At 55.3% G+C, this 21,409-nt stretch overlaps 6 protein-coding genes across 6 annotated transcripts; 2 read left to right on the top strand and 4 right to left on the bottom strand.

Moving 5' to 3' along the window:
• Positions 1-462: 462 nt before the first annotated feature.
• On the top strand, positions 463-1,593 carry CC84DRAFT_1144467 (alpha/beta-hydrolase; the record flags this gene model as incomplete). The annotated part of the gene is made up of 2 exons (XM_018176459.1): positions 463-1,230; positions 1,316-1,593. The coding sequence occupies exons 1-2, from the start codon at positions 723-725 to the stop codon at positions 1,591-1,593; spliced, it is 786 nt and encodes a 261-aa protein (XP_018038075.1). The 5' UTR covers positions 463-722.
• Positions 1,594-1,806: 213 nt separating this feature from the next.
• CC84DRAFT_1163824 (inorganic phosphate transporter 1-6 /Pi cotransporter) lies at positions 1,807-4,274 on the bottom strand. Its single transcript, XM_018178346.1, has 4 exons — positions 3,777-4,274; positions 3,354-3,674; positions 3,026-3,301; positions 1,807-2,967 (listed from the first exon to the last, which is right to left on the bottom strand). Exons 1-4 carry the CDS (start codon positions 3,931-3,933, stop codon positions 1,982-1,984), a joined length of 1,740 nt encoding a protein of 579 aa, XP_018038074.1. The 5' UTR covers positions 3,934-4,274; the 3' UTR covers positions 1,807-1,981.
• A 1,942-nt stretch (positions 4,275-6,216) lies between these two features.
• Positions 6,217-7,199, bottom strand: CC84DRAFT_1163822 (uncharacterized protein). The gene is made up of 2 exons (XM_018178345.1): positions 6,823-7,199; positions 6,217-6,759 (listed from the first exon to the last, which is right to left on the bottom strand). The coding sequence occupies exons 1-2, from the start codon at positions 7,116-7,118 to the stop codon at positions 6,264-6,266; spliced, it is 792 nt and encodes a 263-aa protein (XP_018038073.1). The 5' UTR covers positions 7,119-7,199; the 3' UTR covers positions 6,217-6,263.
• Positions 7,200-9,334: 2,135 nt separating this feature from the next.
• Positions 9,335-10,157, top strand: CC84DRAFT_1216624 (uncharacterized protein; the record flags this gene model as incomplete). Its single annotated transcript, XM_018182824.1, has 2 exons — positions 9,335-9,739; positions 9,792-10,157. The coding sequence occupies 2 exons, from the start codon at positions 9,335-9,337 to the stop codon at positions 10,155-10,157; spliced, it is 771 nt and encodes a 256-aa protein (XP_018038072.1).
• A 4,989-nt stretch (positions 10,158-15,146) lies between these two features.
• On the bottom strand, positions 15,147-16,876 carry CC84DRAFT_1090029 (uncharacterized protein; the record flags this gene model as incomplete). Its single annotated transcript, XM_018174338.1, has 2 exons — positions 15,147-16,120; positions 16,168-16,876. 2 exons carry the CDS (start codon positions 16,874-16,876, stop codon positions 15,147-15,149), a joined length of 1,683 nt encoding a protein of 560 aa, XP_018038071.1.
• Positions 16,877-18,425: 1,549 nt separating this feature from the next.
• CC84DRAFT_707116 (BRO1-domain-containing protein) lies at positions 18,426-21,393 on the bottom strand. The gene is made up of 4 exons (XM_018187122.1): positions 21,100-21,393; positions 19,298-21,046; positions 18,833-19,243; positions 18,426-18,785 (listed from the first exon to the last, which is right to left on the bottom strand). The coding sequence occupies exons 1-4, from the start codon at positions 21,105-21,107 to the stop codon at positions 18,494-18,496; spliced, it is 2,460 nt and encodes an 819-aa protein (XP_018038070.1). The 5' UTR covers positions 21,108-21,393; the 3' UTR covers positions 18,426-18,493.
• Between the last annotated feature and the right edge of the window lie 16 nt (positions 21,394-21,409).

Raw genomic sequence — 21,409 nt, 5'->3', positions numbered from 1 at the left:
CAAGACTATGGGCAAGATGGTTTAGACTTAGATATATTCTCTGGCCCTGAAGAGAGCGATTCTTGGTACATAATTGGATTCACGTGCTAGCTGTATTGATAAGAAAAAGTTGCATACAAATAATGGACATCTGGAAGCTCCCTCGGACATCAGCCGCATTACTGCGTCTTGCATTGATAGGAAACAGTTTCAAAGGTTATCTTGATAGTAGGATGCCTTGTCGGTACCAACAATGCCCGTCCAAGAAATTGTGACGCGAGTGCATCCCGTACGAGTAAATCCATGCGCTTGGAAAAAGTGGAGCGCCAAACCCCAAATTACACGCGCAAGCGCAGATCTTCGGCACTCGGCACTCCTACTCGTTGACACACATTGCCAGTTCGACCCACTCTGGACACAAAAGAGTTAGATCGTGTGGTCGTTCTCTAGGAGTCCACTGTACACAGACGGTCGACCGACAGCGTGATCAGCCTTACTGTCTCAGGTCACATCCCGCCTCTTTGCAAAGACGCGTGGGCAGCTAGGTATACTAACTTCCTTTCTCGAATTGCCCAGCACTCGTCTTCGCAGCCTCGCCGTGAACCTGGTGCAGGCCCCGATTCTCGCAAGAACACACACACCTCTACACTATTCATCCCATCCCATCCCATTCCATTCCATACCATACCATACCATACCATACCATACCATACCATACCATACCATTCCGCCCGTCTCCCACAATGCGCCACCACGCCTTCCTTCTCTCCACCCTCGCGGCATCCGCGACCGCCCAACGCTGCGACTCTCCTTCCCCCGACATTGAGTGCAGCGCCGTCCCAGAAATCGCCGCCTACCGCACCACCTCCTGCACCCCTACGCACATCTTCCTCACTCGCGGTACCGACGAACCGTACCCAGGCCGCCTCGGCAACATCACGTCGCTGGTCTGCACTGCGCTCGGCGGCGACTCGCAGTGCGGCTACGAAGACGTCTCGTACCCCGCTGCCAACCGGTACATCTCAGCCACGTCGTGGTGCGAGAGCGCGGCGACGGGTGTGCGGAATGGGCAGACGCAGCTGAAAGAGTACGTTGCAAGGTGTCCGGCGAGCAAGGTCGTGTTGATGGGTTTTTCGCAGGGGGCAACGGTGACGCAGGATTTGCTTGGGGGAGGCGGGGGGCCGTTGTTCGATTTGTGCACGCAGGAGGCCAACAAAGGTCTTGATCGAGGCCAGGCGCCGGGTACGAAGGGTAAGAACTCTCCCATCCCCGGATTCTCTTATTGGGATGGATTTCTGCTTTGCGCGGGAAAGAAGCTGACAGTGCGCAGTCGCAGCGGTGGTCACGTTCGGCACCGTTAGAAGGTCCCCGAGTGAGCCCTACTCGGTGGGCGCGGGCAAGGACTTCCAGCCTGAGGCACTGCGCGACGGAGAGCTGAAGGTGGGCATTGATCAGTATGCGGGCGTGCTGAGGGATTACTGCAACGAGGGGGACCAGTATTGCGCCAAGTCGAGCAGTCCTCTGGCGTTGGAGAATCACCTGAAGTACTTTGTGCAGTACCAGCAGGATGTGGTGGACTGGGTGGTAAAGACTGTGAAAGGGTCGAAGATCTGAAGGCGCGGGTGGGAACGCGAAGGGTAGCAAAGTGTAGCGTCTGAAGGTGAGCATGAGAGAGCATGATAAAACTTACAGAGGCAAGCTTTCTGCTATGACCTGCTAATGTGAGCCAATTCATATCTCCAAGACAAGACCACAGTTCATGAGGTTGCGTTAGCGGTGAGCATTCAGAAATATTGTCGAGAACACGCGAAGAGGGAAGTATCGAAGTTCAAGTTATGAAGTAGTATTGACATTGAAGCGACCGATGGTACATACAATCTGGCCTAACGGGGTATGCAGAGTATTAAATTATACACGGACTTCGCCAAGGCTATATCCTCTGGCAGAAGTGACTGAAAAGCGCCCACCCCTGCGCTACACTTCCTCCACGACGCTCCATATCCTAAACGGTCTTGGGCTCGTGGGGCTCGTCGCTGTTGGCGTCCGTAGACTTGTTGACAGCAGGCGCTCCGGTAATGCTCTCATCACCCATGTCCCAGTCCATAGCAAGGTCCTCAAGCGTCCTGCGCTTAGTCTCGGGGATGAGCAGCGTGGTGAAGACACCGGCGAACATGAAAGCAGAGAAGATTTGCATGACGTGGTTGAGCCATGGAGAGTCTCCACTCTTGACGGCACCGCGAGTGCGCAGAGGAGCAATGGCACCCTGGGCAATGATGGATCCAATCTTTCCGGAGCCGGCAGAGATACCGTGCGAGGTCGAACGGTAACGGGTAGGGAAGCACTCGCCGGGTACAATGAAAGTGGTAGTGTTGGGTCCCCAGTTGAAGAAGAGCTGGATGAGGATGTAGATGGCAAGCATCGCATGGCTGGACAGGTGGTGGTAGGCGAAACCCCAGACGATGAAGAGGATGGTGAGGAAGCTGAAGCCGATCAGTTGGAGGGGCTTGCGACCAACCGTGTCGATGGTGGCCACAGCAAGCCAGTATCCAGGAATAGCACCGGCACAGGTTAGGATGGCATTACCAGCGGCAAGGTTGTACAGCTGGTGATAGGCGTTGGCACCGCTTCCGTAGCCAATAGCCGTAAGGACGGTGGAAGCATTCAAACCGAGCCCATAGAAGGCAACGTCGAGCAACAGCCAGGACATTGCAGTTCCGAATAGGATCTTGCCGTTGCGGATCTTGCCGTAGAAGCGGAAGAAGTCGGACCATGAAGCCTTGGGCACGTGAAGTTGCTCGACGGAAGCACGACGAGCGGCGACAGCTTGGATCTCATCGGGGTGGCCCTCGCCGTACTTGCCTGAGAGGTACTTCTCCGTATCAGCGTTAGCCTTCTCGACGTCACGAGCAACGTCAAAGGTGTAACGTGGGGTCTCAGGGATGGTGAGACGGTAGTAGAGAGCAATCGCGGCGGGCACGATGCCAATACCTGTGACGTGTCAGTCATGATTACACGGTCGTCACATGTGCTTGCAAACAGGACATACCGATAAGAGCTCTCCACATCTTGTCAACAGAGACGGCGCATTCTCCAGTGCAGTTTTGGTAGTTTGTGGTCGCAGGAACGCCTGCGGTGGCTTTGGTCTTGACTGCGGTGGAAAGAGAGTCCTTGAAACCAGCAGTCAAGCAGAGCATGACGAGGGCCCCGCCAAGCTGTCCGAGACCTTGCATGGAGAAGACGGCGGCCATCATTGCACCACGCCACTTGGTGGTAGCGAACTCGGATGTGATGATGCTCGAAAGAGGGTAGTCTCCGCCAATACCTACTGGAATTAGCTTGGGGATCAAGGGTGACGGGGATACGCGAATGCATACCAATGCCCATGAGTACACGCCAGAAGATGATCAAACCAACGATGCTAGTCCCTGGGCCCGGGCCGGTGAGGGCCTGAGCAAGCGTAGCGACAATGATGAGGATCAGCTCGAGACCGTACATCTTCTTGCGACCGACAATGTCGGCAAGGGCACCGAAGCCGACCTGACCGATGACAGTACCGGCCGAGGTTGACAGCTTGATGGCAGTATCCTGGGGGGTCAACAAGACACCCTTGTTGTCGTGCTTGTAGACGATGCCCAGCATGATACAGAGCAACGAGACACAGAAGATGTCGTAGCTGTCGGTGAAGAAACCAGTGCCTAGACGCGCGAATACCGAGTCAGCGTGGTCCGCAACAGCAGGGCGAGGCATGGTGCAAGCATGCCAGAGGCATGTTCACATCGTGCCGGAGCGTCACGTACCGGCCACCAAGACTGCACGAACGTGATACCAGCCGAACGGGGCCTTGTCGATCTCGGCGAGGGCCAGCCGACGGCGCTCGTTGGGGTCTTCGATGTGGGCGAAGTCATTGTGGAAGTTGTGGAACGCGTTGTTCCCGCCGGAGGTCTTGTTGGCCATGGTTGAAGCTTTTGCCGAGCTTGGTACCAAGCGCCCTGGAGGAGGTAAGGAAGGACAAGAAGTGCGAAGACTGTAGCCAAGGAGCTGAGGGCCGGGTTCAACCTCACGCCTTATATATTAAACACGGGCGAAGGTGGCATGCCAAGGAGGTGCACTTGGCATCAAGCTGGGTGGTGCCGACGAATGAGGGTACTCGGGACAGGGCACGGGGGGTGTTGAGCAGCGCTGGGCGCGGCCGTGAGCGAGCGTCGATGCATGTTTCGCTGCCGGGGCGTCGCCTTCTGGACGCTGCTGGGTGCCGCTACGTCTGCGCTGGGAAGGCGCGACCGACATTGAACGAGAGTGCGCGAGCATCGCGACTTCGTGCAGCCAATCAAGCGCCCCACGTGTTTCTACCACGCCAAGCCCTCCCCACGCCAGCCGCAAACGAGGCCGCAGGTGAAGGCCGCCTGCACCGCCTGCTGCCGCGCTGATTGCTTGTCGAGTCTTGTTCAGCTCGGCGTCTCTTGACTTCGTGCGGCCATGCCCGTCTATTACGTGCACCGCGGCCACACGTGCCGTTGGCACCCGCACGCACTCCACGCTCCTCGACGCCATGCCTGCGCACACGGGATTGCGTTTACACATGGGTCCGAGAAGAGCCTCGCGGACAGGACCCATGCACCCGGTCCAGTGGTTCCTGCAGGCACCGGCGCCCGCCGTGGGCGTCCACATGCACCACCCATCTAGCTTCTCAGACAGCGAGAATTTTCCCAGCACAACCTGCGTCACAGCACCATTGGCTTTGTATTGCACACCCTCTGCCTTGCTTACGCGCGGCTCCCGAACCCCCATTCTGGACCAGCGTCGCGCGTTTGCACCGTGCACTGCAGCTGCATCCTGTCACCCCACCATCGCATTATTGGAAACATGCTATGTTGGCGAATTCCACCACGTCTCTGCATCTGCGGGTTCTCCTCGAGGACATCACAGTCAGGCAAAGGACGCCCGTGTCTCCTGCCCCCCTCGCAATAGCAACACGCAAGGGACTTTGGCTGACACTGACTGGCCTTTTGGAACCAATGGAATCTGTCTAGTCGTTCCCCATTCAGCCATCATGTTGGACAAGGCTACCCTGGCCGCTTGCTACGACCTGATGTCCACGGCATTGACGAATTCGCGGTCCTTCATGCGTCTTCGAATTTCCGAACAGCGACACTGCCAACGCCCAGAACGGGACTTGTCGGAAAGACATCACATATGAAGCGAGCGAGAACCATGTGTTCGTATGTCTGATTGGTGCTGGCAACAGGAATCATCGCCGCCATAGTGACCTTGCGTTCCAAGTGAACAACACCGTCTTAGTCCTACAAAGGCTAAGCCCCGCTTCCGCTTGCGTTCTGCAACGCGAGCAGAGATATCCGGTGACTTGGAACCGGTGTATGCGAGGCAGATCTCGGCACCCAATCCAGTCTCCTCGAGAAGTCTCTGACCTCAGCCCACACGGCAATCGCAAGAAGCCGAGCCCCAATTGAACCAGGCGTACCTCTATGAGAAAGTGTCAAACTTACTTTTGCTGTGCCGCACGAAGATTTTCATCGTGTGAAAAGTCCAGATCGTATGGGTATGGACCAGTCAGCGACGATACTGCACCACGTGGAACGCTACACTAGCGTACGTGCTTCGTACTACCGGGCCTAGCGGCATCCCTCACTGTGATCACATTCCAGAGCTACACGAGATCTCATCGACGCTGTCGATAACGCGCGCTTCTGAACAACACGCACCTGTTGTATCTGGCCAGCATCCTGCGGATAATCTATAAGCCCCGACAGCACATCACTGACCTCACATGCACGTAAGTTTACGCTCTCAGGCCCCAACATCGGTGCGAGCTCAAGACCGGATCGATATCCAGCATCAGGACGATTCTTCAGCCATCGGCAAAGGCGCCAGGAGGCTCCAGATGGCCCCGTACCGCTTGAACGTGATTTCACCATGAATCAACACGATCACTAAAGAGGATCTCGATTCTGCGATCTAGAGAGCAGTGCCTCGGGATTTCCAGATCTACGCCTGCAGTTCCCGTTGCGCCTGAGATCAGCACATGGGACATGATCAATACAAACAATAAAGGGTCCGATGAGCCCTAAAGCTGTAACGTTGTAGCGTGGAAAGGCGCTCGCGAGGAGGAAAAGGATAAAATCTCGGTGATCGTCAAACCCGCAAGCCGTAATCAGAGCTTCACCGAACAGCACGCGTCAACGCCAATACACATACATAAAACCCTACTCCATTGCACGATGCTACACTAAGTACCCCCTAGACTTCAAAACTCTCGAGCCCAATCCTCAGATCCTACCCAAATCCACCGGCGGCCGTCCAATTGGCATCCCACCCGACCCGCCTCCGGTCTTACCGTCACACCGCTGCCACTGCACGTAGTACTTCTGGCTAAACTTGGCATCCACGGTATCCACCGTCAGCAGATTCAGCCCCTTCGCCGTGAACGGCACGATGCGCACTTCGGACTTGATGTTGAGCATACCCTGCTCGCCGCAGGGCGACCACACGGTGGACCCCGCGTCGACTTCGTCGTGCTTAAGGTAGTTGCCTTCCATGGGACCTTTGAAGGTCGTGGGGATGACGGTCTGGGTGAGATGTGTTAGTGCCGGGGACGAGGGGTTGCGAGGACTCGAGCACGCTGCTGGTTGGGGTTGTGGAAGACGACAACGTGTGGGGACGCATACCTGGTTCTGCTGTCCAGAGAAATAGTACGTGCTCTGCGCCGTGCCGGTTACATCCTTTTCCAGACTCGCATACCCGCGGTAATCCGCACCGAAAACACTATTGTCGTCCGTTAGCCTCCATGTCTTTTTCCTCTCCCTTCTCCATCTTCTTGCTGCTCACCTATACTGGAACCCACTCGGGTACTTCAGCTTCAGCTGCAGCTGGCAGAATTTGCGGCGCTCGGTGGCCGGGATGTTGGGGCCGGACTGCACCGTGTACTGGTCGAATGACAGCGTGATGGTGGTCCTGTCGTCTGAGAGGAGGCCCTGCACCGTTCTATCGGGACAGCCGGTGCCGCCGTAGGTGACGGCTGTGATTTCGACTTCGTGGCCGGAGGGCTTGTCTTGGGGGACTGGGAGAGGGGCTGGGGCCGCGAGGGCAATGGTGGGGAGAAGGAGGAGCGTTGTGTAGCGCATGGTGGTTGATGGGTTGAATGATGATGATGGTTGTCCTTTTGTAATGAATTCTCTCAAAGTTGGTGGTTCTTGTTGAAACGGCAATGAGTGATTCTTATACTTGACCTTCTACCCACTCTGTGAGTCTAGACCGACGAAGCCTGCTGGAAGGAGCTTCTTCATCTGCAAGTCAGTTGTCATGAGTCTCTCGCCTGCAGCCGAGGCCTCGTTGAGATGATTCTGATATGAGCGTAGAGTTGAAATCAGATGAAGTGATAGTGTTGATCCGATTTTCAATACTTGGCTTTGCTCATGTTGAGGTGTTGATTTGAAATCATGGCATGAGAGGTTGGCCTTGATTGAAGTCGTTGTGAGGCGTAGGTGGAGTTTGAGCCCTGAAAGTGTCCTCATTGAGCGGTGCAAGATGCTGCTAAATTGAGATCTTGGTCAGGAATACAAGCTGTGAGCCCTGCTTCATCTACCGCTTCGTATTGATAATACCCGCCTGGTCGTCTTACGTTAGATCTGGAGCTCTATAGACTGCAATCGAGCGCATAGGCTTAAAGTCACCTTCGGCGCGGTGGAGTTCGAGGTCTTGCCTCGCTGTGTGTCCATGTAATACAGTAGATTGCGTGCTATTCTTAGGAACAAGACACCCGGAATCTGAGTCGAAGTTCCGAGAACTGTACCCTTGAGCGCTCATGTTCAAGCTTCTTGAATGTTCTCCTCCGGGATAAAGTCGGTAGCGATGTCAGCGAATAATACCACATCCTCGTATGTAATGTGCAGCGCGAATCAGCACTGTGTAGGCCCCGAGTACATAATTTAGAGCACTGGGTCTCAGCCCTGAGCTGTGGGTCGGAGTAATGTCGCGTGGTGAGAAGGCAATTTGATGCGCGCAGGGTTAAGTGAGATCCATAGTGCGGGGGCAATAATCCCTGATATAGTGCGCGGCTCGGTGCAGATCCAGACGCCACGACCCGGCAGCTTGGTGTCATAATAAACATCTTTGGTCGGTTCCTGGTGACCGTTCGTCTGATTCGTCATCTTGAAGTGAGCATCAGGAATTTGTTGTCAAGGACAACCCCGCATGCCGTCTATTGTGGTAATGCATCCGTGCAGCGCAGAGTCGTAAATGTCCCTAGGTCGTGACACATTTTGTCAGGCCAGCATGAGGAGCCCGGTACATACTGTGGCATGTTTTATGTATGATTTTTTCGCTGTGGAGTGTGCGAGTACGACATCAAAGTAAGACGTCAGAGTAAGACGCGTGAGGCGCATTCAGATATTTGCCTTTCGTGACCTACCACTGACGCTGATGCAAGACTCAGCTATACGTTGGAGGTACAAACTCAATGTTCACGTGCGTTGCTGGCTTCTACCTCGGTCGATGACACTTCACCTGCCCTGAGGCTGCCCACAGGCCTGTACAGTCACAGATATATTGATCAAGAGAGTACAACAACGGGTGGGATGTTGACAAAGGAGTCAGTGCGACACGAAAACACTGTATTTAAGAGCGCGCGTTGCCTATGATGGCGTTGATTGTAGGACAAATGGTACATTGAGGTGTGTTGAGGTGCTGGCTCCCGTGACGTGATAGTGGCATAATTCACGCTAGTCTGAACCTGGGGACGCTAAAGTTAGGGGCATTATCTACGTGCGCAGTCGGTGATTGTGCAGGATCGGACTTCGCATCGAAGTATATCATCTTTAACCGACCAAAATTCATCAAAACACATGTGCAAATGATGGCGTACTTGCTGGACCTTCCTGTTGAGCTTTTGCAGCGCATTGCTAGCTTTTTGAATTGTTCTTCGGTTCTCACACTGGCGCGTGTCAGCCGCAAGCTACACGACGCCTGCAACCACCGCGTCGTGTTCAGAGACGTCGCCCTGTATTCACTCGCGCACGACTTCAACGACCCACGGGCCGAATTGCTACTCTGGCCGGAAGGGTACGATATTCTAAAGGGCGCCTCCCTCCCTGACACTGTGCGCTTGGCCTGCGCCGTTGAGCGAGCTGTTGAGCATGCAGTGGGACGAGCATGCGGAAGATGCGAACCTGTGTGGATTGCAAAAGAAAGGTCCGTCGGTTCGCGGGATGTTGTTTTTCCAGATATCGATGAATGGCTACCTCAATTGTTGGCTTGGCACCACCCCAGCTGCAAATACATGCTGGATACCTCACTGTTACCCGCTCATCTGCAACTCGGCAAGAGGCTCGACTATAGCAGCATGGCCAGCTTCATCAATGTTGGTTTCTGTCTGGCATATTTTGCCTTGCAGAATGTCTCTAGCATGAGTGGGGATGTTTATACACCCTTCGAGATAGAGGAATCGATCGCGAAGATGTCCACAGAGTACATGTTTAGTCTGTGCTGGGGTCTAAAGCCGCCGGATGTCAGTCAGGGCTCCAGCAGCTTCGATCTTGCTCAAGGATCAACCTGCATCATACCGTTTCTTTATAGCATCTTGGGCAGTGGCCTCTTCGGACGGATCCCATTCCCTGTCCCATCAAGAACACCCTTTCGATCCTTCATGGAAGTTCCTTGGGTATTTCGGGACAGTGCCGAAGCTTTCTCGAAATGCCATATCTCAAAGATGACAGAGTCCGGTTTCTTGACAGGTACTTGGATGGGCGTAAGTATCAAGTTCTGAGCATTTCAAATACGACTGCTCACGTGTTGTACAGTACTACACAGATCAACGACTGGTAAATCATCGACACTTTGCTCTTGTCGGCCCCCCCATGAATGACATAAACATCGTTGCTAAACCTTCTGGGGAATCCGACAAGCGTTCGGAACCAAAGGGCCACATCGACTGCTCAGAAAGTTCTGGTTTCGACTCGTATGGACCCTTCACCATTTGCGGGGAGTTCCACCACGATGGCCGGGTCGAATTTGTAAAACACTATACGCAACATGCTTGGGATTGGCAATATAACGGCATTGTCATTCCGTTCGGCATCGTGGGTCGCTGGTCTGACCTGGAGGGTAATTTCGGTGGCCATTTCTGGATCTGGAAGAAGGACTGGTGCGATTCACAGGCAATATGAGCCTGATAATTGTTTTGATCACGTATGGCACGAAAGTATGAGCTGCAACCAAATCACGAATTTTTGCGTGCGGGTGTTCGTGGTTGTAGTACTCGGTCCAGAAGTAGGGGTTTTCTTATCGACCTACACATGCCCTGCCCGGATGCCTACGCACGGGTAACACGCACTGTCTTTTGGCTTTGCGGCCAACGAGCTGACTCGCGCTCTAGTTGGGTCTCTCATGCTATGTTGCCCCACCGCCGCGCCGATCATTGGGCCACTTCATTACGCTTTATCCAAATGGGGCAGTCAGACTTGCGTACTCCTGGAGTCCTTTATCTGGTGATGTGGAGCATACAAGACGGTCAATAACAAGCAGGGATAGGTGTTTCAGGCATGTCGGTCATCTTGAGTTGCACCGGCATCCGGGACCAGCATTACCAGAAGATGCGCAAGATACAGCTCCTTCAAAATATATGCTTTCTCTAATTTGCATAATTCGAACGTGACTTCTACTACCCCAACGTTCCGTGCCATCACTGTCACGAAGCGTGGCGACATCGATACCCTCCATAATATCAAAGTAGGGAAACCCCCGATCTCGCAAGGCCACGACATCCTCGTCCGGATCAAAGCCTGTCCGGTGAATCCAGTGGATACAAAAGGCTGAGCAGCTGTGTACGTTGCTTACTCAGACTACTACGACCGAGCTCCCGGACTTCCTCAGATCTTTGGGTTCGATACAGCTGGTATCGCTGAAAACACCGGCCCACTTGTCAAGAAGTCCAGAGCTGGAGGCGAGGTCTACTATGCCGGCTCCCCCATTCGGCAAGGCAGCAATGCGGAATATCAGTTCGTCGACTCGCGGGGTGTAGCATCGAAACCGAAGAGCTTGGATTGGGGCCAAGCTGCCAGTATGCCATTGGCATAGGTCACGGCGTGTGAGGCACTAGTAGAGCGTCTGGAGATCCAGAAAGGCGAGAACGCGGATTTATTATCATCAAAGGCGGGGGAGGTGCGGCACTGTTGCAAACCAGATCGGGCGGCGGGTGCTCGTGGTAACGGCGGCCTTCAGAGAAGAGACGATCAAATTTCCCAAAGACGTTGGAGGTACCACACATACCGTCAATCATTGCGAGGAAATTGTAACACGTGCAAGAATTGGGGCTAGACATTCTGATTAAGCACATTTTCATCACGCATACTCCGACTTCAGGCTACCTCGGGCCTACCGCTGAGGTACTGGCGCCGTTCGACAAAGTCTGCTCTATTTTGCAGGACCAAGAGATGCCGATCTATGGGACTCGGTTTATGGTAAAGATCTTTACCTTCGTGCGGGCGCTTATGGGCACCAAGCCGTACTATGGCGTGGAACCGGAAAGTCATGGAGAAGATCCTTGAGCAGCTGAAAGACCGGCTGGACAACGGGGAGGTGATATGCCATAACACACAGAATCTGAAGCTTTATGAAGCAGGTGTAAAGAATGCGTACGAGATTAATGAGGCTGGGAAGACCATTGGTGAAGTGTCGCTAGAAATTTGAGCTCTGGCAGATTACAAGGAAACCACCAGTTACTCAAGTGCCACCTCGCTCCATGCACGATGCCACCATAACTAGCTTGATCCTGCTCCGCCATCTTGCACTTTAGGTTCTAGGGCTACCACGAACATCGTCGATTGCAACGCGCTTCGTTGAGTCTATATGAAGCATTTGTTCTATCGCGTTTACCCACATTTTCATCTATCCACCCTGAGTGTTCAAATCCGCAAATCTCGATGCGACCGCAGCACGAAGCTTAGTTGATCCATCTTTCACCTCCCAATAGTCCTTATTCTGTCCATTGTTGCGGTTCTTGCGATAAGTCTAATGTGAGTGAGGGACACCATTAAACCAGACGAGCATATCGACAAAGACAAATCCAAGGGTCCAGATATCGTGAGGCCTAGAAGCAGGCTCATCGCGATCTTCATCAACTCCAGGCGGGCGATACGGAGGGGTAAGTCTAGGTGGGCTCTTGGGGCTGTCTCCACCCGGCTCAAGTTCGTTAACCTTCGCGCGACCCCAGTCTGTGAACTTGGGAATCTCGCCCGCGAGTCGGTCCTCGATCTAGCTTTGTGAAAGGCAAGTCGTCGTCAGAGAATCCTCTGTGCAGCAGAATGTTAAGCATTTTGAGAGGGGTGTTAGTGTATATCGCCAATACAAACAGCCTCTTAAAATCCCTCCTTAGAACAGCGTCACGTAACTGTACTCTCTCGACCTGTGTCTGACTACGGGTTGAGTCACGTTTGTCCAGCTTCCATACTCTTTGCAAATCCCGTAAAACTTCGAACACATGTTGACGAACATACTTCTGTTGCCTCTCGTTGCTACCAAATGACATGGTGCGCACATTTTGCTCAACGGAGTGACGAAGGTCGTCCCAGGGGTTGCGTGAGCTACTCATGTTGAGCCTCGCTTCGAGCTTATGAACCTACTGCTATATCTGAGCCGTACTCTTTGTATGCAAATGACTCGCAGTGAGCATGAGGCTTACAAGGACCTGGATATGTGAATAAACGTGTGGAACAATCAGGTTGGTGAAGGTCAGTGGTGTTCTCAGTATCTTGTGAAAAAGATGTCATATCCTCTTCATGACCTTTGTTATGATGCCAATGTATCATAACGGTTTGATATTTTGGCGTTTGGAGAAATCATTGGTCATCCGATCGCCCTGCATGACCACAACGCTGAGTTTTCCTAAGTTTGACTATCCACGGTGTATTTTACTCCTTTAAATCAAAGATCGGCGCTCTTGGTCTTCAAGTCATTTTCTATGCGAAGTACTGGTATGCTAGAACCAATGATGAAAGGTAGACTGGAGATGAACCAGACAGTATGCAGTTCTGGATTCTTCACAACTTCGGCCAACCATATACGATTAAACGGCTGCACTGATGATGGTAGCGCATGGCAGCTGGCAGCTGACATGTATATTCGGGATAGTCTTGCATGGACGTTTGTCAAATTTGATCACAGGAGATGTACCATGCCCTAGCGAATACCGAAAAGCTTGTCATAGTACACTGAGAGTGGGCACTCTTTGCGGTTCAACTGTCTTCTCCCACATCCTCATGAACTTAATGATCTTGTCCTCCTCTTTCGCTTTGGCTATGACTTGGAGTCCATAAGGACGGCCACTGCTCTCCACATAGCTGAATGGGGTGGAAGCTAGCGGGTATCATATCATGCTTGTGAGTTTATGTGACTAGGTATGTACGATGTTGATGGAAACTTACGGGCGCCGGCAGGTACAACCGCGAAGAAGCTATCAGCAGAAGCTACAATGACGTCGACTCCATGATCTTCGATGGCCTTATCCACACCCTCTGTAGCAGCCCACCTCGTGCAGATCTCTAGTTTCTTGACCGTCTCTTCAGGACTAAAATTGACCGATTAGGCTTTGATCAGACCGTTTTCATTCGGACAGTGTACTAAGGACGTTGGTGAGTTTCCCAAAAGCACCCATACCAAGCAGATGAGGAGATACCTTCACGAAATTCATGGTCCCACTGCGAAGCACTGTAATTTATAGTATTTTGGAGTGTTTGAACTCGTCATGTTTGAACTCGTCATTGTGCAACGTTCTGAGTTAATACTTGCAGCCGGCGCGGACTTCATTATCTCATCCACGAGATCGTCAACATTCGTCAAGGAATACGGGTTGTACTAGACTCGGCTCCGATTTTCGAAAAAGTTCAATCACATCATTGTAATCTCGATCCTAACTATAGTCAGCCCACGAGACGATGCAAAGACTAGATCGTTGATAGTTGAGTTGTGCATGCGGAATTGCGAGTCTCTTGATCCAATCATGATTTGGGAGTCGTCGACAAGCCTGAGTGCGCCGTCGAACGCCCATACGGCCATTACCCGAGGAGCAGAAGCCTTTGTATTGCAACGACGTGACCTATTCCTTCTCCTCCCTCGTAACACTCACCATGCAGCAACCCTTTCCTTGCCTATCTCACTCCTCTACTAACATGTGTCTTTCTTCGTCCCTTGATCGCACCCAACCCACGCCACCACCCAGCAGCTACGCCCTCTCCAACCATCGGTCACGTACGTTCAATCCCCCCTTCTCCTCGCGAGCCCGTCTCCAGACTGCAGTCGCAGCATTGAAACCCACCATCAAGACCTAGCCCATCCCTCCCCACTAAGCCCAACCACATCCTCCTCCAAGCTCATGGACATGATCCCACGCACTCCTCGCAGCACGCTCCGCAACAAACCCACATCCGTCCGCGCCCTCCCCTTCCACTTCTCTCGGCCATCCGCCCCGGCCCCCAATGCCCGCCACGCAATCCGACTGCGCCACCTCCGCCACGTTCACCTTGAGCCACTTCGCATCGTCAGCATCTCCCGCTTGCACCAGAAGACGCACGACAAGAACGAGCACGGCGAAGCAGCAGGGACGCGCGCCCGCTTCCGTAGCCCCGTGCTTGGATCCCTCGCGCCCTAGGCGTGTCCCGAGTCGCGATGGGTTCATCGCTACAGCAAGCAGGCTGGAGCACGCAGGCTGGAACATGCATGAGACGCTGAAAGATGAGAAGAAGCAGAAAGGCGTGAAGCAGCAAGGCCGGGTAAGCAACCCATAGCATTAGATGGCGCTCTATCTCTATAACATGTCACACAGCACAGCGCGCCCTGTGCAACGCAAAGCAAAACTCCAAGCCCACCCACGCATTCGTCAAGGTCGTCGTCAATCGGCCGGCCGGGTATACCAACCTCCTCTCCGTTTCGCGCGCATAAAAAGCCGAACCAACCAGCAATGACAGTGGTATCCAGTAGTATAGAAGGAAAATCGGGGGTTCAAAAGCTCAGAATCAGATCAAGTCGTCCAACATCGTAAAATCAGCCGTGAAAAAACATCGAATCGCGGGTCAGCTGTCGGAGGTGCATACATTCGCAACATGTAGTGAGCAGACAACGTCAAGGAGGTAGAAGATCAGGTGGGACAGGCCGTAAATCCCCTACCGGGCGTTGGTCTCGTAGTCGCTCGCCCACCCGTACTGCTGCGCGGGATACGACTCGCCATCGTCATCGAACATCTCGCCTCCGCTGCTGGCATCGAAGCTGCTCCTCCCGCTGATGTCGCCTTCGACGTCGTCGGGCGCACCGGCGGGCAGCTCATTCCAGTTCAAGCCCGCGAGTGCGGGGTACTGGGCTAGAAGCGCGGCGGGCAGACCGTACTGCGGGACGGTGCCGGGCTCGAGGCCGCCGCTGACAGAAGGGAAGGCCTCGTAACCTGGCTGCGGCGCCATCATGCCTGGGTAGCCTTGCTGGGGCATGGGGGCAAACATGCCGTTGGAATTGTCCATGGGCTGGTTTTGGCCGTCCCAGTGGCCCTTCTCCTGGGCTTCCTCCTCGAGGAGCGGACGTATGCACACGCGACCGGCTTCTGAACGGAAATGTCGGCCGAGAGCATCCGCGCGAGCGAACCTCCTGCCGCAACCCCAGTTGTTGCCATCCTTCAGGTTACCACGGCAAATGAACTTCTTCTCTCCAGAATGAAGACCTTCGTGACGCTTACGGTCGTGCTGGCGAGCGAATGCTTTGCCGCAGACACTGCAGACGAACGGTCGTTCGTCGGTGTGGGTGCGCAGATGTGATCGGAGATTGTAGGCACGTGTGAAGCGTTTGGGGCAGAGAGTGCATTGGAAGGTTGCGGGGTGTTTCTGTGTCCGCTTCGTATTCGAGCCATCAGGCGCACCCGAAGGCCGGGACGGGTCGGCGAGGTCAAGGATGTAGTCACGGTGAGGCACACTAGAGGTAGAGGAACGACGGGAAGATTTGGTAGAACCAGGTGAGGGGGAGCGGGAGCCTTTTGCGGCACCCGGCGAGAGTGACCTCTGGGCTTCGAGCGGGTCGAGGCCCGGAGTCGAGGCGCGGGAGCTCGCACTGCTAAAGGGGTCCGATTTGGCACGTATCCTGTTTCGGCTGCGTGCTGCTTGCTGTCAGTAATGGCAGAGGCATGCCAAGCGGAATACTCACATCTATCGGGCGGGCTAAGCGCATCAGTCTGCAGATCCGGCTTTGGGGGCTCAAAGCTCGCTTGGCGCGAAGGCGGCGCGAAGTCGATGTTGATCTCTGGGGGTGACATGGTGTCGGCCTGGCCGAACTCGGGCCCGGGTCCCCCTTGGTTGATGGTTGGGAACGGCTCCTGTCCCTGATATGTGCCCATGCCCTGCTGCGCGTATTGGTTCTGGAGGTTGGGGTCCAAGCCAAAGGTGCCCGGCTGGAACTGCGGGAGAGCTTGCTGCTGCGGCATCAGTCGCGGGGAGATGTGGGGGCTGTGGCCGGGGCTGATGTGTGACTGCGCGTCGTTGAGGTTGAACTGGCCAAACTGCATGACGTCGTGGAAAAGCGAGGGGTCCTGGGCATTGAGCAGCGGCGAGGGGTTGCCGTCGTCGAAGCTGTCCTGGTTGCCCAGGTAGGGCGACGCGTGCGCCGACGAGACATCGCTGTACGTCTCCGAGGGCGTGCGTCGGTGTCCCCGAAACGCAGCCATGTTGCCCCACTCGTTCGCCTGTCCGTAGGCGGCGCTGGGGTCTAGCGAGGCATGGCGCGAGTGGCCCGGCGAGGGGAAGGCGCCCTGGTTCATGTTGGGCGAGGCGTGCGGGCTGGGGCTGCGCTGGTTCATGCCGGGCAGCAGGTGCGGCGGGGTGGGGGAGTGCGCCTGCGTGGTGGCCATCTGGTTCATGAGACTCGAGGGGTCGATGGCGTGGTTCTGGGGGCGCGACGAGTCGAGCAGCTGCGGGTCGAGCGAGTTGCTGAGGAAGGAGGGGTCGATGGCGTGGCTCTGGCCGAGCGCGCCGCTGGTGGGGTCGGGGAAGAGGCTGAAGTCGAGGTTGCTGCTGCTGTTGCTGCTGCTGTTGATGTTGAGCGGGTCGGGCGCGGCGCTGTTGCCTTGGGGCGCGAAGCTCGGGGTGCCGTGGTGCGGCTGCGCGCTGCTCTGGGCGGCGTGCAGGAAGCTCTGGTCGAGGGCGGGGTGCGCAAACTGCGGCGGCTGGGCGGTGGTGGCCAGGTACTGCTGCTGGTCGTAGGGCTGCCCCGCGGTGGTGACGGGGTGGAAGCTGGAGCCCGGGTCTGGCGAGAGCGATTGATCGAGGCCGAGCCCAGACGTGCCGAACGGATGGCCGGCAGGACTGGCGGACGGGTGCCTTATATGAGACGGGGAGCGAGAGCGGCCGCGATCCATGGTGCGTGGGCTGCGAGCGAGCGCGGGTGTCTATTCCTGGGGTGATGCGACGGCGACGACGCTCTTCGCACAGCTGCGGGCCGTGCGGGCGCGCGACGGGGCCTCTGAGTGGTTCCTGGCCGGGCGGCGGGCTGCTGTCGTGGCTTGAGCCGTGGCTGTGGCCTGTGGCCGTCGAGACGCAACCCAACACAGCCCACGGCGCTATCCAGAAGCGCGTGCTGCTAAAAGTAACGCCGCGACGTCAACACCCGCCCCGGCGGTGCCTCGTCGCAGCGTCGCTGCCCGCTGAAACGCACAGGAGACGGGCGACTGGATTGCCCGCGACGATCCCGCGGTGAACGGCGCGCTTGGTGCTCGGGCGGCCAGCACGACCAGTACCGCGTGGGCGACAGAGCGCGAAGGATCGGGACAAGCGCACGACTGCATGAAAAGATGGGGACTGCTCAAGACACAAGCTTTGCGCTGCGACGCCGGTGTCTTTGCGCTTCAATGTCGCTCTGCGTGGCGAAAGGGGCTCCCTGCAGCTCGTCCAAAGTCGAACGGTACCTACATTCGCGGCATCAGCACTAGCATATAGGTCTTGACTTTGTCCTCGATTCGCTCGACGCTTCCCAGGCGCGACATGATCACACCCACGGGTAATATTGCGACAAGTGGGAACCACCACAGCACTCGCACACCATTATGCCATGCCTAACCGCCCGGCAGCTCCAATAATCTTGAACACTATCCAAATGCTCTCCTCATGTCATTGTCAGGCGCGTCGAATCCCCGTAAGCGACTACATCACGCCCCTCACGTCAAATCACGGCCCACCGCCGTGGTTCGTTCCGCTTCGGGGGGCTGTGCAAGGCGCATCTCTCTACGAGGCAGATTTCTACATCATGGTCCACAACCCCACACGCGACCTCTGGGTTCGGCTTTTTCATTACAACGGCTTGGTTACATCATCAGCCGCTGGTTTATTTATAGTGTATTTGTGAGCTGTTATGCACCGTAGGTCTTGGTATCTTGTTTGCATGTCGAGTGAAGTCCCAGAGGAAATCGCCGCTGGAAAATGTGCCAGTGCACGAGGCTGTCTTGCTTCTACATGAGACCCCCGCTCGTGCTGCCGGACATTTATCCAAACTTCAGACCTTTCGTAGGATCCCATCGACCATCCTGCGCAGGCCCGTTTGTGGGGCGCGCGCCGCCAGAAGCCGTCGGCACTGCAGCAAAGCGAATGGGCATCTCTGGCGTCCACATGCCAGGTCCCACGCTGGCCCGTGTAGGCGTCGGCGCTGCCAGAGGTTCGTCGGCGTGAGCAGCTGCACCATACTGTGGGTTCTGGGCATCCTCCTGGCGTTGTTGCTGCAATGAGCTCGAGTTCGCTTGCTGCAGGCTGAGCGCGCTCATCGAATTTGCAATGTCCCTAGCAACCGTCAGCATGCCCTGCAAATGGGATTCTTCATACCGTACCCCTCAACCTGAGAAGCCTCCTGCTTCCGTTGGTAGACGAAGCTTCGACAATCGTCCCGAAACCTCGATACTATCTTGGAGAGGTCGTTGTAGAACTTGCGTCCGGTGTCGAGGTTAGCAATAATCTCTTTGTACTTGTAGTACGCGTTTTCCAAGCTCTGCAGGGCCTGTTCGCGCTGCTTGGTGGACTGGTCACCTCGCCGCGCGTTCACAAAAGTGGCGTTGGCGGTCTGGAGTCTCTGTATCGCGTCTTGCTGCTCTCTTCCTTCTTCTTTGACCATCTCCTGGTCAACATCGTACATCTGCAGCCGCTTATCGAACAGCGTCTCAAATTGTACAGCCTCGATGTTCTGCATAGGGTACTCCCGCTCTAAGCGAGCGGCTTCGCGCAGTAGCTCGGGATCTGTATGGCTGTAAGCATGCATTATCGATAAAAGAGCAGAGTACGTACTGATGTCGTCCTGCTTCGCCTTTGTACGCAGCGCTTCCACTTTTCGTCGCCGTCGGCTCTCGAGACGGCTGACTTCGTTGAAACAGCCCCGGAGCTTGCCAGCCTCTCTCTCCACGTCGCCAGTGATGGCCGGCCGCCGTCCACTAGGCACGTAATTTTCGATATCATAGTCGGAGCCATTGAGGAGAGCAATAAGCTTTTCATTCTCAGTCAACTTAGTCCCAACGATCGAGTCGCTGCCTTCCGCAGCCTTGAAGTAGCCATTGATTTCGTCGATTTGTCCGTACAATTTCGGTGCGGCTAGCCGCGCCGTTGGCCGTGACCACCGATCGGTTCCATACTTTAGTCGAGCTGCGTCGTCCTCGGCAGCCTCTGAGCTGAGGAGATTGCAACCTTCACGAAATATGGCCACGTCATTCTCTTTCAGCTTTTTGGTATCTTTCATTGAGCGGTGCAGTCGGTTCAGTCCATCTTGTTGCCGGATCTCTTCTGCATGAGCCATAAGGCCAGGGGGTATGCCAAGTGGCTTCTCAAGCGCCTGGAGCGAGCCGGGCAGGTTCAGGCTCCTCAATATATCGTGGAGCTCCGCTGTCAGCTTCTCTAGCTCCTCGACAATATTGCTGTTCACAAGTCGATCTCGTCGGTCGGCATAGATGCTGGCTGCCAAATGAACGGAATAAGGCACTAGTTTGGAAAAGAGCGCGGGTCCAAGTTCGCCATGGTCGCCCAGCAGAGAGTTGGAATCAGCGACCTCCTTCGGCACTCTAGCAACCACCATGTTGGCCCGATCAAGAATCTTCAGTTCTGCCTTTGGCGGGACCGGGAGTAGGTATATCATGTCGTTGTCCTTCTCTGCCCGCTTCAAGTCTTCAGTTACCCTGTTCTTGAGTCCGTTCAGATCACCCAGCACCATCTTGTTGATGTAACGTGTCTCTTTGAGAGCCTCGTTGACGCATGTCAAGCTGTCTTGTAGCCTCGCCACCTCTTCTCCGTATTTGCGCTTCTCCAAGCAATCGCATGCAGCGCGGAATTGGGCGGCTGCTGCGAAATGGTGGTGCTTTGCCGACATGTGATGTATCCACTCGCTGCTGATGGCATCTGACTGTATGCCTGCCTCGCTGGCTTCGTTGTACAGGTCCGATACTCGAGCCGCGAGCTTCGCTATTGTGGCGTCCTTGAGGCCATCCTTGACTGCTTTCTGCCAGAAACACTCTTGTCCTTGGGCCAGCATCAGCTTTTCCAAGCACTCCAGCGTCATTGTGTCCATGTCTTCTGGCGGAGTGGTGCGCAGCTCGGGGAGAACGGTATCACGTAGGTGGACGAGTGTGCCGGCGGCCAGACAGAAGTTGTTGGCTGCAGCCTTCAGTCCGTCCGGCGTGCTTCGATTCGACGACATGGCTAGTTGCGAGTACATGGCGGCGATGTTGAACACAATGTTGGCCAGCTCGAACCGGAGGTTGTTCCTAGATATAGGACGGCTCGTGTTGTATCCCAAGGCGGGATACCATGGAAACTCTACGCCAATGTCGATTGGGAACTTTCCGCTTATCCACACGAGCTGGGCGGCGTACGTCTGGAGCTTTGGTATGTTGCTGGCGTGGGGCTCCTGGGCGTGGACAGCGACCGAGCGCAACTTCTCGATGGCCTCCAGGTCCTTGGTGAACATGTCCGGGTGCTGATCATATTTGGACGATATGTACTGCTTGATGGCTTCGGAGAGGTTGACAGAGTGCGAGCGCCGGAAGGGCAGAAAGAGAATGTTGCTGCGCATCTTGGTTAGATCTGGGCGTGCAAACAGAGCGGAGTGCTGACTTACGAACCCATCGCGGGCTACGTAACACGGGGTGCTGGATTGTTTACCGCTGCGCTGAGGAAGCTGAGAGGAAGTGTGACGTCGGCAGAGGCCCTGAAAGTCTGCAGCGGGACCGGGCGCGTGGGGCAAGCTACAGCCACTGCGGGCAAGCACGCGCGCACCATCATCGTCCTGGTTCTCTCTTCGACCAGCAGCATTCTCGTCTCTGCATGATTATGTGCGACAACTCGCAGTCGGTAGACCATGGTCTGCGTGCATTTGCGTCTGCAAACATGGCACTCGTACCCAGCACGATGTAAGCCGCGCCTGTGGA

The sequence above is a fragment of the Paraphaeosphaeria sporulosa genome (genome assembly GCF_001642045.1).
Source record: "Paraphaeosphaeria sporulosa strain AP3s5-JAC2a unplaced genomic scaffold CC84scaffold_4, whole genome shotgun sequence".
NCBI classification, from domain to species: domain Eukaryota; kingdom Fungi; phylum Ascomycota; class Dothideomycetes; order Pleosporales; family Didymosphaeriaceae; genus Paraphaeosphaeria; species Paraphaeosphaeria sporulosa.
The sequence above is the reverse complement of the archived record's forward strand: the minus strand, read 5'-3'. Positions and strand labels throughout refer to the sequence as shown.

Coding starts and splice junctions, on each gene's coding strand:
- CC84DRAFT_707116 (XM_018187122.1), bottom strand. Junction 19,244..19,297: donor GCGCTGCGTACAAAGGCGAA/GCAGGACGACAT, acceptor GCATGCTTACAG/CCATACAGATCCCGAGCTAC. Junction 18,786..18,832: donor GAGGCTTCTCAGGTTGAGGG/GTACGGTATGAA, acceptor GACGGTTGCTAG/GGACATTGCAAATTCGATGA.
- CC84DRAFT_1163822 (XM_018178345.1), bottom strand. CDS start 7,118: ATGCGCTACACAACGCTCCTCCTTCTCCCCACCATTGCCCTCGCGGCC. Junction 6,760..6,822: donor CCGAGTGGGTTCCAGTATAG/GTGAGCAGCAAG, acceptor GGACGACAATAG/TGTTTTCGGTGCGGATTACC.
- CC84DRAFT_1163824 (XM_018178346.1), bottom strand. CDS start 3,933: ATGGCCAACAAGACCTCCGGCGGGAACAACGCGTTCCACAACTTCCAC. Junction 3,675..3,776: donor TCGTGCAGTCTTGGTGGCCG/GTACGTGACGCT, acceptor TCGCGCGTCTAG/GCACTGGTTTCTTCACCGAC. Junction 3,302..3,353: donor GCGTGTACTCATGGGCATTG/GTATGCATTCGC, acceptor TAATTCCAGTAG/GTATTGGCGGAGACTACCCT.